Here is a 17,550-nt window from a genome sequence, read left to right as displayed (position 1 = left end):
CTCAACCCACGGCCTTCCCTTTGCCTCTGGCCACACACTGCATGCTTCCCTGCACACGTGTATGTATGTGTGTCTGACTTAAAGTGCTGTGCGCTTGAAAATGCGCTTCACAAATGTACTGTATTACTTGTGTAGTTCAAGTTATCCAGAAATTGCCCCTTGGAAAAATCTTGCACAGCATCGCTCCCTAGTGGAGAGAGGGTCAAAGGCTTCCCCTGTCATTCTCAGTAACATCAAGGAAGAGATGAAAATAATAACAATTAAGAACAGCTTAATAATAAAACTAATGTCTACAGCAACATTCAGTTGCTGAATGTCATTTTAGCTTTAAAGTTGTCATGGAGCTGTTTCTCATCAGCTGTTTTGCTTATTGGCTTGACAGGCATCTTTTTGCAATTTAACCCTCTGTGACATCAGCGGTACTTTAAGAGGCAAGAAAATGAAAGTGTGAACTGTTAAACAACCAGAGGATGTTTATAAACAAACGCCAAACACACTGGCTAAGGAAAAAAGCCTTCATTAACCCATGAGTTGAGCTAGAGATAATATTTCCATGGCGATTCTGGTCATCCCTTAAATAATTCATGAATGAATGAATAACAGTCTGAATGAAATGGTGGCTGTGTGATGGTAATTACCCCAAGAGTTTAGCTGAGGGAGTAAAATTTAAACTAGATTCATACATGATATGACCTAAAACTGACACACATACACTCCCCCCCCCCTCCCCAACCTAAATGCAGCCAGATTCTCACCTTCACTGCCTTAGCAACCATAAGCTCAACACCAAATGAACACAAACGTAAACACGCACGCACACACACACACACAGACACACACACACACACACACACACACACACACACACACACACACACACACACACACACACACACACACACAACCAACACTGGATTGTGACTAAATAAATACACAGCTGGACTGAGACATTGCGTGCCTGTCAGGAAAGGAAATCTACGATTCAATGGTCTATCTAAAGAGAAATACAGAGACAGATAAACACACACACACACACGCACACACGCGCGCACAGAAAGCATCTGAATTCCTTCAGCGTGAACCACTCTCATCCTCTCTCATCCCCATCCCTTTTATGCTAAACGCTTAAAAAGCACTCATAAAGCAGCTACTCAGGGGAAACGCTGGCAAACACTGGACGGTGAAAAACTACCCTATCCCGACTCACTCAGAGCCTACCGACAGGACAACTCTCCTTCCGTTATTTATTTGCTGTCGGTTAACCGTGCTCCACACAGTCGCTGGTTCAGCACCAGCGTCCGTGTTTTCGGGACGGGCAAGAAGAAAGGGAAAGCCCTGCCGTTATCGCTCTCCTCCTCTATGCCTCCATCCCTTCATCGCCTCGTCTGAACCTCGAATAGCAGGACTCTGCCACCTCAAATAAAAACCGTTATTTCTGTCTTACCTTCCGGCTTGTTTTCGGCAGCCATTTCCCCTCCACCGCGCGCCTCATCCCTCCTCCTCCTCCTCTTCCTCCTCCTCCTCCTCCTCGACTCGACCTAGTGGTGGTGGAGGTGGTGGTGGGGAGGGGGTGCCACGCGCGCGCACAGAGAGGACAGCTCAAGGAGGGGGGCGGGGCCGAGAAGAAGGGGTGGGGGGGGCGAGCCTGCCAGGTTCGGCGAGACTATTGGTCCAAACGGTGAGGATTGACAGCGGGGATCCGTGATGGCGACTCGCGGAGTTCTCCATCCCTCCGTTTATTCCCGTTGTCCCCGCCCCGCGACGTTCACGCGCATTCCTCCTCGCTCTCTTTCCCCCTCTCTCTCCTCTCACGTCACTGAACGACGTCTGTATTCGAGGACACCTTGACAGCCTCCCACAGCATCATCATCATCATGCTCATCATCATCTTCTCTCTCTCTCTCCCTCACACACACACACACACACACACACACACACACACACACACACACACACACAACGTAGGCATACACACATACACATACACGTACACATACACATATATATGTATATATATAGGCTACATTACACGCACACACACAAAATCGCGTGCGCGGTCATTTCCTTACACGCAAACCCAGCGGACTGTTGAAAAGCTGCGATGTAAGGTCGCCTCTCGCCATAAATTATGAACCCCCCCCCCCCTCGAATTTAAATTAAATGAACTGCCTGAAAGAGACTTTTTAGATGCGCGTGGGCTGGCGGGTGCTGTCATTCGCTGTGGTGCTGAAGCTCGAGGTGCTGAAAGGACAGCTCCACACGCGCCTACACAGGCTGCGCGCACTCACTACCTGCTTTCTTTGAGCCGTGTTATTGAACTGAAGTGATGATAGGTCAGGTGAAAACTCATAGGATGAAATGAAAAACATGCCCCCCCTCAGGTCTCCCTTTGTTGTTGCCTATTTTGGCTCTGGCAGGAAATCGTTGTATCATTGCTCACTGCTTCCCTACGGGAAGTTAAGTTCATAACGGGGCCTATATTATAAGCTATTTATAATTCTGCTGTTTTACACTACGCTACCCCTTCTAAACAGTGGGGCTTAATCGGGACCATTATGTTCTTGTTTGAAGCCCACACTGTCACTCTGTGCCTCGGGGTAGCCTCTGTGCTTTGCACCAAAGCCTTGTGTTTGACAGAGACAATCCACTCCGTAGACACGCTTCACTGAAAACAGAGGTTTTGAATGGTTCGTCCTTAGCTACGTATGCTTTGCGTAGCTTCTGCGTGCAGAGACACACAAGGTTCTTGGCATCGACTGGGTTCAAGCAGGATGAATGTCAATGAGGAACATATATAAGATATGAACCAAAAAATGAGATCGGTTTAATTTAAACATTCAAAACAGTTCTGCCCATGAATGCCCAAAAACCACATGTAGGCAAAACAACAAATCTGTAGTCTACAGTGATGTACCGCCTTGGCTTGCGAATACACATTTTCGAAACGATAATATATATGAAGAAAAATATAGAACTAAACTCTAACTTGTGCGGAGTGGTGTTTTCACACCCTTTACTAAATGGACTTGAATACTAAAAATACAACTTCCTCCACAACTGCAACAACTGGAACAAGCAAAATGAACATCAAAATCCGACATGCTGCTGACTACAACCGTAAATATTAATAATGTGAAGAAAGAAAAGGAAAAGACAGTGACGGTTTGCTTTTGCACACGGATAAACACACAGTACCTTCTAAAAGGGCTAAACTCTTGTCATTCTGATCTTTCGTCTTGAGTCAAGTCTTTTTCGCGCTGAGCTCCAACTACAACACAACCAGCAGAGGGCAACAAGACAACTTCCGCTCCTCGCACGGCTGACCAATGGGCTTCCAGAACACTGAGGGGGTGGGCGGGACCGGACCAAACGCGAACATGGCGGCGTCCTTAGATGATGATTTTGAGTTTAATAACCAGGACTATTACTCTCTGCTCAACGTTAGGAAAGAGGTACGTTTTTTTTCCTGTGTTTTTCAGCGAAGCCTGACGATGACGTTCTTTACGCCGTGATTGTCGAGTAGACTTCCTCTGAGAAAGTAATGTGATGTCGGTGCATCACCGTGGAGTTCAATAGCGGTCTTCTCCATCAGCACCATCATCCGTGGAGGCTGAGACCGGCTGGTGCTGCAGAGGCATGGAAAACAAGACTATTTAAACTTTACATGATGCAGGCAATGCACTTTAAAATACACGCAAGTAAAGAAACCATGTCTACACCGATGAGCACCTTCTCAGGCCACTATGACTGACTGATAAGGGGGCCTTATTAGGGCTTACACTTGGATGTTCATCCGGTTGACGTTAGCTGACCTTTAGTAGTTACTGAGGCAGAAACTATAGCCTATAAGGAAGCTTTAATGCAAGTGTACTAATGGCGGTTTTTCAGTTTCCCTAAACTGGATACTTTAATGCAGCAGTGTTGTGTCAGCCCTCGGGTGTGATGGTGAAATGATCAGTTGAGTGAAAATTAATCTGCAACAATTTTGGACTATCACAAAATTAAATGAATAAAGAATGCAGCAACATTACTGGTTCTGTTCTCTCAAGTGAAGATTTCCTACATTAAGTATTTGATAGTTGGACTAGACTGTTGTTTGGACAAAAACAAGCAATCTGAAGACCTCACTGCTTCTGATACAAACAATTAATCAGTTAATCCTGAAGGTGCATGGATATATATTAGTCCGCTAGTTGCAGCCCTACACAGGAGCAAAACCTGACCCCTCTAAAATTACAGGCTACATTGGAGGAGCTGAAGGCGTCATATCGGAGGCTGTGTATGCTCTACCATCCTGACAAACACAGAGACCCAGAGCTGAAAAGACAAGCTGAACAGCTTTTCAACCAGGTGCACCAGGCATATGAAGGTAAATGGAATTTAAACAGTTTAGTTAAACTTCCATTCAGATTGAAAAAATACAGCTGAAATTAAACCGTGTTTCTTCAGGATTGAAAACAGACTTAAAGGTGACTTTCCTCTCTCCCCTCAGTGCTGAGTGATGCTCACTCCAGAGCCATCTATGACATCTTTGGGAAGAAAGGGCTGGAGGTGGAAGGTTGGGAGGTGTGTATTCTGTCTCCCAGTTGAGGGGTTTCTCCGCCAGATTAGTAATGTATCTTCATTACCAATATCTTATGTTGATGATGCTGTGTAGGTGGTGGAGAGGAAAAGAACTCCAGCAGAAATTCGAGAGGAGTATGAAAGGCTGCAGAGAGAAAGAGAGGAGAGGAGACTGCAGCAACGAACTAACCCCAAGGTTTTGTCGGTCACAACTGCGTGACGTTCCTTTGACAGCTTCACTGCTTTCACTGTATTTCTTGAGCAAGCCGCTACTTTTATTCCGATATTATTAAACTCATCACTTCTTCATTTTGTCTGTGGATGGTTTCCTCATTCATTTCATCATGTCCCTCACCTTCTCCCTTCTTTCTTAATTAACTCTATCAATCTCTTTCCCTCCCACCCTCATTACTCAGGGCACCATCAGTGTTGGTGTTGATGCTACGGACCTGTTTGACCGTTATGATGAAGACTTTGAAGAGATGCCAGGAGGAGGCTTTCCTCATATTGAAATAAACAAGATGCACATTTCTCAGTCGATAGAGGTATAACAAAACGCACTCACTCAGCATTTACCTTCCACACAGATACTTAGCTGGGGCAAGATCAGTGTAGTATTCTCTGTTTTATCAGGTGCCGCTGTTTTTGTCTTTATTCAGGCTCCTTTGACGAACTCTGACACAGCAGTGTTGTCCGGTTCACTCTCTACACACAATGGGAACGGAGGTGGCAACATTAACATGACCATACGAAGGGTTACTTCAGCCAAGGGCTGGGGAGAGGTACACACATAGACACACACATTTACACAAAATACAAAGTACATGCAGTATGCAGAGGTCCTTCAAAGGTTTAATGTAAAATGTTAAGATGGCCTACTATAGGGTTTAGTTTAGTTATTTTGGCACATTCCTTCCCCTCTGTAATCACATTTTTGTGTTTGACTCTACAGGTGGAGTTTGGTGCAGGAGACATACTGGGACCACTCATCGGGTTAAAGGTGTTTCGCAATGTCACTCCACGGTGGTAAGGCCCAACTGTTTGACATGAGGAACAATAACACATAATGTATCAACATAAGAACAGCATTCACCTTTAATTTAGCCTCTCTTTAACCTCGGCTCTGTCATTTCTCTGTCCAGTTTCTTGACAGCCCAATGCGGTTTGCAGTTCTCTCCTCGCAGTCTGCGACCGAGCTGCTCTCTGATGACAGCACGCCACCTGGACCAGAACACCATGGGTTACCTTCAGTGGCGCTGGGGGCCCAATAGCGCCATGACTACCAGCCTGGTCCGAGACACAAAGAGCAGCCACTTCACTCTAGCTCTGCAGGTACACACAGACACATTCACCAGCAAATCTTGGTAGGAATGCAAACACACTACCACTTGCTGTCATTATGATGAATAAAGTTTGAACTATAAATGAAATTTGCTGTACTTAACCTTGTCGTTTGCTATTTTTTTTTACACTATATATGATTCTTGTGGCCTCCCAACCGCACCTTCTTCCAGCTGGGTATCCCTCACTCCTACCTGATGATGAGCTACCAGTACAAGTTCCAGGACGAAGACCAGACTAAAGTTAAAGGCTCTGTCAAGTACGTCTGTCTGTTGATGTTGTGTCAAAGAACCTTTTGTCTTTAAACCAACTAGTTCCTAGCAGCAAGCAAAAAACACAGAGTGCTTTCCAGAGGCAGGAAAATAAGAGACAATGACAGGACATAAGCAGCATTAAAAGAGCTGCAGGAGGTAAAAAGCAGTAAGCAATTACACAGCACAGTAGAAAAATATAAAAACGAGTAGACACACTATAAAAGAAATGAAAAACTATTGAATACAGAAATTTATGTACAAAGCAATTTAACCATAAATGAAAGAAAAGATAGAAGTTGTTAAAAATGCCATTAGACACACATATTTGATCCCTAAACATTTTAATCCAGTTTAACTGGTTGTTTAATTTGCTCTGGCCCATTCTGCCCATGCTGTTCTCTTCAGCAGTTTCATAGTTTTAGCTCTGTAGTCTCTGTTCACTTCTGTGTCCCTCCCTTTCCAGGACAGGCTGGTTTGGCACTGTGGTGGAATATGGAGCAGAGAGGAAGATCAGCCGACACAGTGTCCTGTCAGCCACTGTCAGCATCGGCGTCCCACAGGGAGTCACACTCAAGATCAAGTACTGGCCAACACAAAATATGATCTCATTCTTCTGTGGGTCCATATCTCACTGCATGAGTATCTGATGTATGTGCTCGTTTGTGCTGGTGTTTCCATGCAGGTTGGCGCGTGCCAGTCAAACCTACCTGTTTCCAATCCACCTGACAGATCAGCTGTTGCCCAGTGCTGTCTTCTACGCCACTGTGGGACCCCTGCTGGTTTACATGGCCATCCACAGACTGATCATCATCCCATATACACAAGCACAAAAAGAGCAGTCAGTACATCTCCTCAGTCTCACTTTGTCAAAGTAGTAGATAATCTTAGTGCTGGGCTAGTTTTCAATTATGATAAAAAATCATCACTGTTCAGACTGTATTTAATAGTAAATACAGTCCTTTCTATACTAATTACCAAGTTCTCCTCAACCTGTGTGTCATTAAACATATTTTGTGTATGCATAATAAATATTAAGATCATGAAACTTTGTCCTTCAGTTGAAGGCAGCTCCACATCCCTGATGTGGCCAGAAATGCAGCTTTTCAGTGGGAGTCATTAATACTAGAGGGGTTTCTTTCACGCCTCCATAGTGAATCTCAGCGGGTGATTGTTGATGTCTGCTTTGTCTGTCTCTGTGCCTCGCAGAGAGCTGGAGCTGCAGAGGAAGAGCTCCGCCACAGACATCGCCAAGAAGAAGCAGGAGGCAGAGTCTGCTGTGAGCACTCACACACACTCACATGCAAACACACGGTTGTTAGTTGTGTGTGGGGGATCATTGATCACTGCTTCTAGATTCAGCTCTCCTCGTCTCGTCTGAAAACCTCTCTCCTCCCCATCCCATTCTGTTTCACTCTCCTCCTCCTCTTCTTTCTCCCTTGGCTCCTCTGCAGGTTCTGCTGATGCAGGAGTCTGTGAGGAGAATCATAGAAGCAGAAGAATCCAAGATGGGTGAGGGAGGAAACAAACACACACACACACACACACACTAACACACACATACTCTCAGACATTACTCTCAGACATTACACCAGGGTGAGAAACTGAGAGCCTTTTTAATTTGCAGCCAGTCAGAACTTGGTAAAAATCCAAACTTGTAATTCAAGCGCATTTCTCATGGTTGCTGTCAACGGCATAATATACTGTAGCTCCAGGATTCTGTTTAGCTAAGTCTGACTTCCATCATCTCCTTCTCCGATGCAAGAGATGATGATGTAGCCCATCTCCATGCTGCGTGTGTTTACATAGGTTAGGCTTGTAAATCTGTGCATAGAACACCAGGGTACACACCCAGATAAATCAAAACTGTGATGTCAGTGTGCTAATGGATTTCCTGTTATATTTATATAGAGAGAGCATGTGATTATTTGAAGAGCCACTCTATGGGATGTGTTCACTGTGCCTTGTTGATGCTCTGTGCAACGAATAGCGGTACAAATTGATACATATTATAGATATCAGGCTAATATAGTAGCAGGACTGTTGTTGCATGTGTTTGCACAGCTGTAGGTGGAATTTACACATGTAAATATTCAGTATTCTGTACATTATTCCTGTGTGTCTTTGTTTTAAAATGACAGTGTATTTACAAACATACCAAAAGTTAGATGAAAACATTTTTACCGTACATCACTGTCCAGGTCTGATCATCCTGAACGCCTGGTATGGAAAGTTTGTGTCAGACACCAGCCAGAAGCAGGAGAAAGCAAAGGTCATCGACGTCACTGTGCCTTTGCAGTGCCTGGTCAAAGACTCCAAACTCATCCTCACAGAGGCCTCTAAGGTGTGTGTGTTAACAGATCAGTGTATGTGACTGTGCAGTTGTAAATTTGCATGTATGCACATGAGCGGTTTCTCTGTGTGCAGGCAGGGTTGCCCGGCTTCTATGACCCCTGTGTAGGAGAGGAGAAGAGCATTAAATTACTGTACCAGTTCAGAGGTGTGATGCACCAAGTCATCTCTGCAGACACTGAGCCTCTACGGATCCCCAAGCAATGTTAGTATGCTGCCATTTTATCACTTCATTATCCTGCACACGTATTACAACATGGCTAAAGCCTAAATGCATGCATCCATTTTCAAATTATTGAGTTTTGTTTTTGTCTTTTCAGCTCACAGAATTGAGTCTGAGTCCTAGGAGCCCACCACTGTTGGAGCACCGGAAGGCAAATGCAGAAAAAAAGACTTTGTGTAAACAGAAGAACCCGTGAATGGAGGGGACACATCAAAAATAAGTCAGTTTCTCTCCTCTAGTCCTCTTCTGTCATGGTATTAGTGAATCCGTTTATCGACTTCCTCCACTCCTCCCTTTCCTGTGGGGCCATGTCCCAGGTTCAGCAAAATACAGGAGTCAGCTCAGAGTTTCTACAAGGTCTCACCCTTTGAGTCTCTGGTCGGCTACACCTGACAAGGCTGCTCAAATATCTGCCTGGTGCAGGAGATCAGACATTGGTCCTGAACATAGTTTTATATATGCACCACACAGAGGGACTTGTAGTCACTGCGGACGTGGTGACCATTCCCTTGAACGATGAGCTAAACGTGCACAGATAAATTTAAAAACGTTTGTGTATACAAGTGTATACAAATGAGCCGTGCTGTACTTTTACCCTTCATCATATTAGTCTTTGTCCTGTATGTGTATCACGCTGGTAGTTTTGAATCGGGTAATGTCATAACACACCAGTCGTTTCACTAACTCATGCAGATGTTTAGAGAAACACTATGCAGGATCATGTCTCATGTCTGTGACCCTGAGGCTGGCCAGGACTGAGGAATGATTGTGTAACTCCTGTTTTTGTTTACTTGTTGAAAATGTCGCATCCTAATTTATTATGCCTTTCAGTGACATGTCTGCTGCTCATTTGAGGTGCCAGTCAGCAGGTGCAAACTGGTGCTCAAAACTTATTTCTGTGAACGTTTGGATTTGGAGGTAATGGGTTGGGGGGGGGGGGGGGGGTAGCACAGGGAGGGAAAGGTGCTAGCGATGCCCTCTGATGGTCGTGATCCAACCAAGGAGACACAGCCTTGAATTCTCTATACAGATGTTTTTTTTAACATCTCAGGGTGGGCTGCAGTTTAAAGTTAGAAAACCCACATGGATTTGATTTGCGCTAGCCAAAACTTAATTTTTTACTAGGATTTTTTTTTTTATTCAGTGAAGGCTATAGTGTGTACATTATTGGTGTGTATCTGACAAAAATACCAGTAATAACAGAAATTACTGAGATGGATTTTAAACTTTTTCTTCTTTTTTTTTAAATATAGAGATGTGAATGAAGAATCTTTTTCTGTTTGGGATGCAACCAGCAGAGGGCAGAGATCAACATTTTCCCTCATGTAGATTGTGTTTGTTGCTGAAACAGTCACTTTGACAGACACTAACTTTCTTACTGGAGCTGACCTGAGCCACGCTAAAACCATTTCACTGATTATGGCACATTTATATAGTTACATGAATTTGGTGTTAAAAAACAGGTTTAGTGTGTACACCATTCCTGTGCCATAGCTTTTAATTGGACATTGTTCTCCGTCCCTTTTTTTTTTTATTTAAAAAAGTCTTAACTGAATTTATCTTAAAGGCAGTGTCTCTGACACTATGTACTGCAGAAGATGCTAAAAGGATTTTTTTTAACTGTATATTTTTCAGTCAGCAGTTTCATGTCTGTCATTTTGGTGATAATCTAAATTCAGTAATTCACCACTGGTAACTATTTTCTGATCAGTGTGGTGAGGATGACATGGGGGAAATCTAATAACATCCTATGATGCACTTTTTTGTTTAGATATGGTTGTTGTAGCACAGAAAACCCAAAGTTTAATCCTCATACTGATCTATTGTTTGTTCCAGTAGTTACAGTGGTTTTAACTGAAGGTGGACTGGAACTGGAGGGAGAGAGTTAGTTGGTTATTCCTCATTTTGTCTGGGAACCCTGTAATGAACTACAGAGAATCCCTGAACACACTACTGTAGGATAAAAATGACATTTGCTGAATACAAAAGTAATATTTTGCACAAAATCTTCAGTATTTAAAGCAAAATGAAGCTAGTTGACATGTGGTGACAAAGTGATGCTGAAGCCTCTGATAGTAGCTTTACACTCGGCTTCATACTAAACTCCATAGGAAATATTTAAGAAATAGTGATTGGTCCATTTGACTTTATACAGCATGTTCTCAAGTGTTTCTGATTTTGCCAGCGGTGGTACGTTGGAGGGGACGTCTGTCTCTGCCCATGTCTCGTGAGATAATGGTCTTGACTTGGGGTCACTGTTACGGCAGCCATTTTGCACTGATTCTATTTGTAGCATTTGTCTCCTCTCTTTAGTTTTAAGTGTGCTGTAAAGTGTTGTGACAGGTCATCTGGTCACCTCTGAGCCAGAGCCGCCGTGAGCCCAGCAGAAAGACTGCTTCCCTGCTGTTTCATTCCAGCCCATCGTCCACACCGACCCACATTATGTAAATGTACTGAATGGTTGAGGAGCCTGTGTTCCCTGTCCTGTAAAGACTACAATAAATATGAACAAAACAGATGCAGCAGAACAGCGTTTGATTTCAAGAGCATGACAGAACCAGCCCTTTTCAAAAATGCGCTGTGACATTATGAGAGAGCAACATGTTAAAATGGTAACTCTTTATTTACAATAGTTTACAATAGTTTCACAGAAACAGTTTGCACCACAGTACAGACAACGCTTTCTCAATAAGGGGATAGGACAACCCAGGATCCGAATAAACGAGCTGTATCACAATGAGCATTAATTACACTGATGTCTTTAAGACGCAGACTGACGTTAGGAATTTGTGCCTGAAGGTGTCTTCAGGTTCTCTTCAAGACGTGAACGTCCTGAGAAACAGCAAATTATTTTAGGTCTTAAAATGTCTTAAAAACATTGTGACCTGGGTGTGATTTCTGGGTACGAACCAGTTAACCGACATTTGTAAATACCAGAAGACAAAGAGTGCAGAGATGAGCTTAACCACTTTAAACTCTTGGAAAGTCTTTTGTTCTTTACAAACCAAACATTCATTGTGTGTGTTAGTCGTTCCCTGGTCAAGTCCTTGATTCTGCATTGTAAAACCGCATCCTGGACTAATATCCAAGGCTCTGAGTCTAAAATCTGTCACTCTACAGTATGGCTTTTGTATAATCAGAAACAACTTGTAGCCTACACAAACAGGCCCAACAGCAGATGGCACATGAATAACAAAGCTTAAAATCTTTCATCCAAATTGCAGCAAGTTTTAAGAAAAAAGTGTCTTAAAAAAAAAAATTCCATTAAACCTGCTGCATATGGACGTAACTGAATACTGCTGTGAAAATGTTAGCGAGAGGTGATAAGAGACTGAGGTCTGTTCTTCTGATCTGACCCTTCAGAAGCAAACAAAACAAACCGACCCTGCCCACGGTACTTTGCAGATATCCATTTCTCCATCTTACAAAAGACCAAAAACCATGGAGCTTAGAGACAGCTCATAGCAGCACATGCAATACCCTCACACAGTGTTAACCATTCAAACAAACACACACTCACATGCATAATTTCAACTGGACTCTTGAGAGAATCTCTCTAACAACACTATTCCAGTCACGATAACTTTTTTTTCCTGTTGATTCTTTAACTGGACGGCCACAGGAGTTCCCTTCTATAAATATATTTGTCTCTGAAAACTTTGTCTTGAGCGTGAAACAGCTGAAAACTAAGGAAGCTTTAAATAATGGTTTGTAAAATAAAAGTATTCATGACCAACACAATTCTCCAAACCTGTCATGAAATGCTGAAATATCCTGACCACAGGCAGCAGAAAACACCTTTACTGAAAACAGCTGAGTTATTTGAGTCTTGTCAATTATCTGGATTTTTCTTTTTTAACTGTAAAATAACAAATTATTTATTGTGAAAGAACTTCTGGTGGACACTATTTGAAGATTTTTGAGAAACATAGCATGTGAAAGCTCCATGTGCGGCATCTTGTAAAATCTTATTTCAGACGAGTAGCCGAGGCTGGAAGACAGCTTGTGAAGTAGGAGGGAGAGGAACAAGTGCTTGGTTCAGTTTTCTGGGCCTAAAGCCTTGATGATATTCTTTCACAGTGTCTTAAATAACAAAACAGAATGACAGACAGATGAAGCAGATGCAGACTCTAGTCTCTTATCCTACATCTTTGTTCTATTGGATTATACCTCAGCTTAATACTATAGCACCATCTGAAGCAATTAACACAAGGCTTAACTTATTTTCTGGTTGTTTGAACGGCTAGTTATGTAACATTAAGAGGCATCTTAGAGAAATCAAATCCAGTTTAATCAGAATGACATACCTGTCCCTATGACAAAAAGGTCAGATGGGTTTAAAACTAAGAAAAAAGTGAGAAAAAGTGCAAACAGTCTTTCCCACAAATCCCAGCATGCACCATAGTGGGTGGCAGTTGTGAGGGTATTCTCTCTATATGGCAGTTCAAATGTTTCCAGTGTTCACAAGACACCAAGTCCCAACAGTAGCGGTTTGCTGCTATGCTAATGTCATCTACAGACAAGACATCCATTCAGTGATTGCCTTACGCACAGAGTCTGTAGGGAAGCAGAAACAAACCTTAGTAAATCTAAAATAGCACTCAAACCGTTTTCAAATGGAATAAGGGCTTGGGATAGGTCCACCAAAGTGTTTTTAGAAAATGTAGGTTCATGGCTGACCATGAGGGACAGAGACTGAAGGGGCCAAGACCCAATAGTGAGGAAAGGTCAGTCCAGCAGGTGGAGGAGAAGCAGGAGGAGAAGGGGTTAGAGTTCAGGGTTCACCTTAGGGTCAGTCTAGCAGGTGTTTGCGTGGGCCTACACGTGAGCGGTGGGAGCGGCGGGCGTCTGGGGCTCCATGTGTCTCTCGGCAGCTCTGGCACACATATGTCTCTGGCACATGGCTCTTGCGGATCTTAGCGCACGACAGGTGGATCCAGGTGTTACACTTGTTACACTCAATCATGGCCCGGCCCGCAAAAGGCTTCATGCAGAAACATGTGACCAGGTCCCACGAGTCGTCATCTGAGGAGACAAGACAAATAATACAGGGTCAAGTTTGGCCACTTTGTCAAGCTTGTGATGAACTGATGCACACACAAGACCTCACCTGAGTCTACCATGATGTCCTCATCCTCTCCCGATCCATCTTCGTCTCTGAACACCACCTGCTTCCCCTGGCGGAACACTGTTCTGTTTCCTGAAAAGCCCTCCACCTTCTGTACCTTTACCACCCCTTCCTCGAGGTCTCGACCATCCCAGTATCGACGCTCCTCCTTGGGCTCCTCCTTGCAGGGAGAAGGGCTAGGCAGCCGCTGGGGGTGGAGGGGAATGCTGATATCATCTTCAGGCTCTTCTTTGATCACTCGACCACCAAATGAGACAGGGTACTGTAGCTCTGGGATTGACGAGCGGGCCTGCTGAGCCCCACTTTCTTCGCCAGCCTGATGCTCCCTCTCCTTTCTCCTCTTCTTCTTCTTCAGCTTGTCAGCTTTCCTGCGGTCATCTGGGTGCAGGGTAGTGATTGTGTGCTGCAGAAGAGAAAAAAAAGGGCACGTATGTCAAAGGGGATGAAGGTGAACATATAAAAGGTGTGAGGGTGTGATCAGACATCAACTCAACTCACATCTTTCTTGATGTGACTAGAAAGTGTGGCTCCTGGCTGCGGACGTTTCCTGCTCCTGTCCTGGGGGACCTTGGGAGGGCGCTGGGGGCAGGAGGCGTGGGGTCCTGGGGTCCAGCCATCACTGTCAGCTGTGCTGCCTGTACTGTTGGGTGGGCTGGAACTACTGCGCAGTGGAGAGTCCTTTCACAATAAATGGACAAATAGGGGTCAGTGAGTGAAAAAACAAAAAAAAATCACACCAGGAGATAAAGGTGGTGATTAATAGATCCAAAAAGTGTATGACGATTCTTTGCAAGCATTCATCCACTCAAAAATAAAAAGACAATATTCTTGATTACCAATCAGTACATTGCCAATGTACAAAGTATTAGAGGCCTGTGTGTGGGTAAGGTGCAACTTCAGACTATGAATATTTGGCTGTCTTTGGTTCTAATTTTAATTGTTATATCTTAACAGAAAGAATTTCACTGTGTCCTCAGGAAACCGCAGAAAGTGTCAGAAATTCCCTCTTATAAAAATGCAGCACGGCTGGTGTTATGAATCAATTTCAGAAAGGGACCAGTAATGAGACCGCAAGCGATGTTAAAGTACTGTCATGACAGTTTGAATGTTGGATTGTACTATTTATTATACTACATTTTTCAGTTTTAATTTAGACTTCTGTGGGCTGACAACAATTATGCAGGCAGATCTGAGGCACAGAACGTATTATCGAGTATCAACGGATGACAAGACTGCCCTACACCACATGACGAAATGTGCAATGAGAGAGGGGGCGGAAACGAAAACAAATATAGCACGTGCTAGAGAGAAGCAGAAGAGCAACAGGGTGAAAGAAAACCTTCGAAGGAACATCCACAGTCAGAACGAAATGAGTCATAATTTAGAAACCCCTGTCGCTGGTGGTGAGGAAAAGGAAGTAAATTTGTCAAACATCAGTTCTGACAAAGGAGACTGTACTCATACTGGAAAAAAGTTTGTCACACTTTGTTGCCCACTTTGGTTTCAAAGGAAATGAGAGTTTAAAAAAAAAAAGTTTTCAAGTAATGTTTTGCCATAGAGTAGTAACACATCAAATTTTGATGAAACTACCAAGGGCATGACAGCTTTGCCATAACATCCCTCCCACCTGGAGGGTCTTATTTGTGTGTATGGTGGGCGGGGTGTATAACAACACCCAGAGGATCCAATATTGCACAAAATTGTATTCTCATGATGTGAATTAAGTGTTGTAGACTGCTGTGTGAAAGGGGTTAGAGAAAGAGGAAAGAGGTTAGTTTGTAGTAGAGGGTGTGTTGACCCTAAAATCAGCACTTAAAGTGGAGTCGACACATTTAAAGATTTAGAAAGGAAAAAAGAAAGACACAAAAATGTGATTTGGTTGTTAGACAATGTGTCCACAGTTTCACTACACCTTTCCATACAATAACTTCTAGACTTTTTCTACTTTACCAGGACAGTTTCTCAACTGGTTATTTGACTTAAGCGTGTTTACATTAGGAAACGTGATGTAACCATGCGAAACAAATACTGCAGTTGATTAAAAAGTATTCACTCACATAAAAAAATTAAACGGTTTAGTCCAACAACACAGGTGCTTATGTGTGAATGTGTGTAATAGCACAGATCGCCTCATTTACTCACCTCTTGGGGGTATGGGATGTAACCGGCATAGGCCAAGACAAAAGTGCAAAACTTGTTAAAATCCTCTACTGTCCTCCTCCTCCTGTACGGCGGACTGAATCCCTGAAACACAGTCACATGGTTAAACACTGACTGCATCAAACCTATACATCTCGACATGGCGTTGACGTGAACGAGAGGTGATCGCCACACAACTATACTCTGAAGACTGACACACTCGTTGCGATGTAAACAAACGGAACGAAAAAAAAAGCACTAACATGCTGACTAACATGGTCTAAAGTTTGATTAACTGCATGAACATCTCTCTCTGGACTCACCCGTGAAGACTCCTACCAACCCCCACCGACTAGCACAACTAAAAACGTCAGCTAATGTAAGCTAGGTCGGCTAGCAACTGACATCAAATAAGTAACTAATGCTAAGGGGCTAGCTGCTGGCTAGTGTCGGCGGAGTTTAACTGTCAAACAAAACTATGAAGCCATTAATGAATTCGTATTACAGACAGTCAAGGAGTCACCATAACAACATTGTTGGCCAACTGTTGGCTGACAATAAAAGCAGATGGCGTGAATATGAAGCTTAGTTAGCCAACGTTAATGTTAGCATGCTTCGCAATAATGAAGGAATGTTTTCTTTTCGATGAAACCTTATGCTAACGCTAGCTTTAACCGTTACAGTCTTACAAAGTGCCGTCTGAAGTAACATTAATGACTCATTCACACTCAAAATGTCAAGTTTTAGCAGTGAAAGTTGACCGTTTGCTGTAAGCTTGTCCGAGTGCTTAGCGTATGTAACTTATCTAATTTCTGCAGCAGTAGCTAACATTATGTCAACATTAGCACTGTAAGCTAACGCTAACTAATCAGCAGCTGCTACACCGTGTGGTGACAGACCTCGGGCAAGTTGACGTCTGCTAGCGTCGTTAGCCATGACTGCAAACTACTCGCCGTAAAACAGTTACATAAAACACTTACCTCCGACTGAAATGCATGGGATGTCGATGGGTTTATGTCACCCATCTTTCCTAAACACCCGACCAGCTGGCGTTTTGTCGATAACGTGACAGACTATTGCAATGGGTTACTCGATGTCACCGTAAACACCGAGATTACCCAGCTAACGTTAACGTTACCTATGCTAAACTCGAAGCAACAGTGTACACTCAGTTTTCCACCAGCGATAACATGTCTTGAACCAGCGCCCGGAACAACCGACTAGCGTTTGTCAGTCGGATCAAAGTTGTAAAACGTGCCTCCCGTGAACCGTGAACGTTACAACTGTGTTTCCATCGACCTGTCTGGTAACGTCTTCGTTTGGTCCAGTTTACTCACTGCTGCTGGGGGAGCGGTTCACTTCGGCTGTCACCCCCTGCCTGCCACCCCCCCTTCGACTTCTTCTTCGTGTCTGTGGCAGCTAGTGAACGAAATGGTCCATTATCGCCCTCCTATGGTCTGCAGCGTGTGCCTGCCTCTAAATATTTAAATATCCCATCTGGACGTTTCAAGCCATGTAAAATATGACTGCTTTGAAAAAAAAATTGTAACTAC

The 17,550-nt window shown here is 43.6% G+C and overlaps 3 protein-coding genes across 3 annotated transcripts in view; 1 reads left to right on the top strand and 2 right to left on the bottom strand.

The window, feature by feature from the left end:
- Positions 1-1,469, bottom strand: part of LOC121179087 (calmodulin-binding transcription activator 1-like) — a 47,416-nt gene extending 45,947 nt beyond the window's left edge. The window contains exon 1 of the mRNA XM_041033698.1: positions 1,445-1,469. Within this exon, the coding sequence (XP_040889632.1) occupies positions 1,445-1,469 (25 nt within the window). The remainder of the gene's footprint in view (positions 1-1,444) is intronic.
- A 1,903-nt stretch (positions 1,470-3,372) lies between these two features.
- LOC121179269 (dnaJ homolog subfamily C member 11) lies at positions 3,373-9,656 on the top strand. Its single transcript, XM_041034011.1, has 16 exons — positions 3,373-3,452; positions 4,240-4,369; positions 4,493-4,566; positions 4,658-4,759; positions 4,980-5,108; positions 5,223-5,345; positions 5,516-5,589; positions 5,706-5,895; positions 6,078-6,163; positions 6,622-6,738; positions 6,841-6,996; positions 7,365-7,434; positions 7,610-7,667; positions 8,357-8,499; positions 8,583-8,712; positions 8,828-9,656. The coding sequence occupies exons 1-16, from the start codon at positions 3,378-3,380 to the stop codon at positions 8,851-8,853; spliced, it is 1,683 nt and encodes a 560-aa protein (XP_040889945.1). The 5' UTR covers positions 3,373-3,377; the 3' UTR covers positions 8,854-9,656.
- A 1,681-nt stretch (positions 9,657-11,337) lies between these two features.
- Positions 11,338-17,369, bottom strand: phf13 (PHD finger protein 13). The gene is made up of 5 exons (XM_041034901.1): positions 16,978-17,369; positions 16,001-16,102; positions 14,357-14,536; positions 13,841-14,261; positions 11,338-13,755 (listed from the first exon to the last, which is right to left on the bottom strand). Exons 1-5 carry the CDS (start codon positions 17,020-17,022, stop codon positions 13,523-13,525), a joined length of 981 nt encoding a protein of 326 aa, XP_040890835.1. The 5' UTR covers positions 17,023-17,369; the 3' UTR covers positions 11,338-13,522.
- Positions 17,370-17,550: the final 181 nt, after the last annotated feature.

Source organism: Toxotes jaculatrix, chromosome 3, assembly GCF_017976425.1.
Source record: "Toxotes jaculatrix isolate fToxJac2 chromosome 3, fToxJac2.pri, whole genome shotgun sequence".
NCBI classification, from domain to species: Eukaryota; Metazoa; Chordata; class Actinopteri; family Toxotidae; genus Toxotes; species Toxotes jaculatrix.
Note: the sequence above shows the minus strand (reverse complement) of the source record. Positions and strands in the feature narration are given on the sequence as shown.

What these genes read in the sequence shown, in the direction of transcription:
- phf13 (XM_041034901.1), bottom strand. Translation starts at nt 17,022, where the DNA reads ATGGGTGACATAAACCCATCGACATCCCATGCATTTCAGTCGGAG. An exon ending in CCCATGCATTTCAGTCGGAG is followed by an intron (nt 16,103 to 16,977) that starts GTAAGTGTTTTA and finishes ACTGTGTTTCAG; the next exon opens with GGATTCAGTCCGCCGTACAG. An exon ending in GGACATCATGGTAGACTCAG is followed by an intron (nt 13,756 to 13,840) that starts GTGAGGTCTTGT and finishes TTGTCTCCTCAG; the next exon opens with ATGACGACTCGTGGGACCTG.
- LOC121179269 (XM_041034011.1), top strand. Translation starts at nt 3,378, where the DNA reads ATGGCGGCGTCCTTAGATGATGATTTTGAGTTTAATAACCAGGACTAT. An exon ending in CGCAATGTCACTCCACGGTG is followed by an intron (nt 5,590 to 5,705) that starts GTAAGGCCCAAC and finishes TTCTCTGTCCAG; the next exon opens with TTTCTTGACAGCCCAATGCG. An exon ending in TCTACGGATCCCCAAGCAAT is followed by an intron (nt 8,713 to 8,827) that starts GTTAGTATGCTG and finishes TTGTCTTTTCAG; the next exon opens with CTCACAGAATTGAGTCTGAG.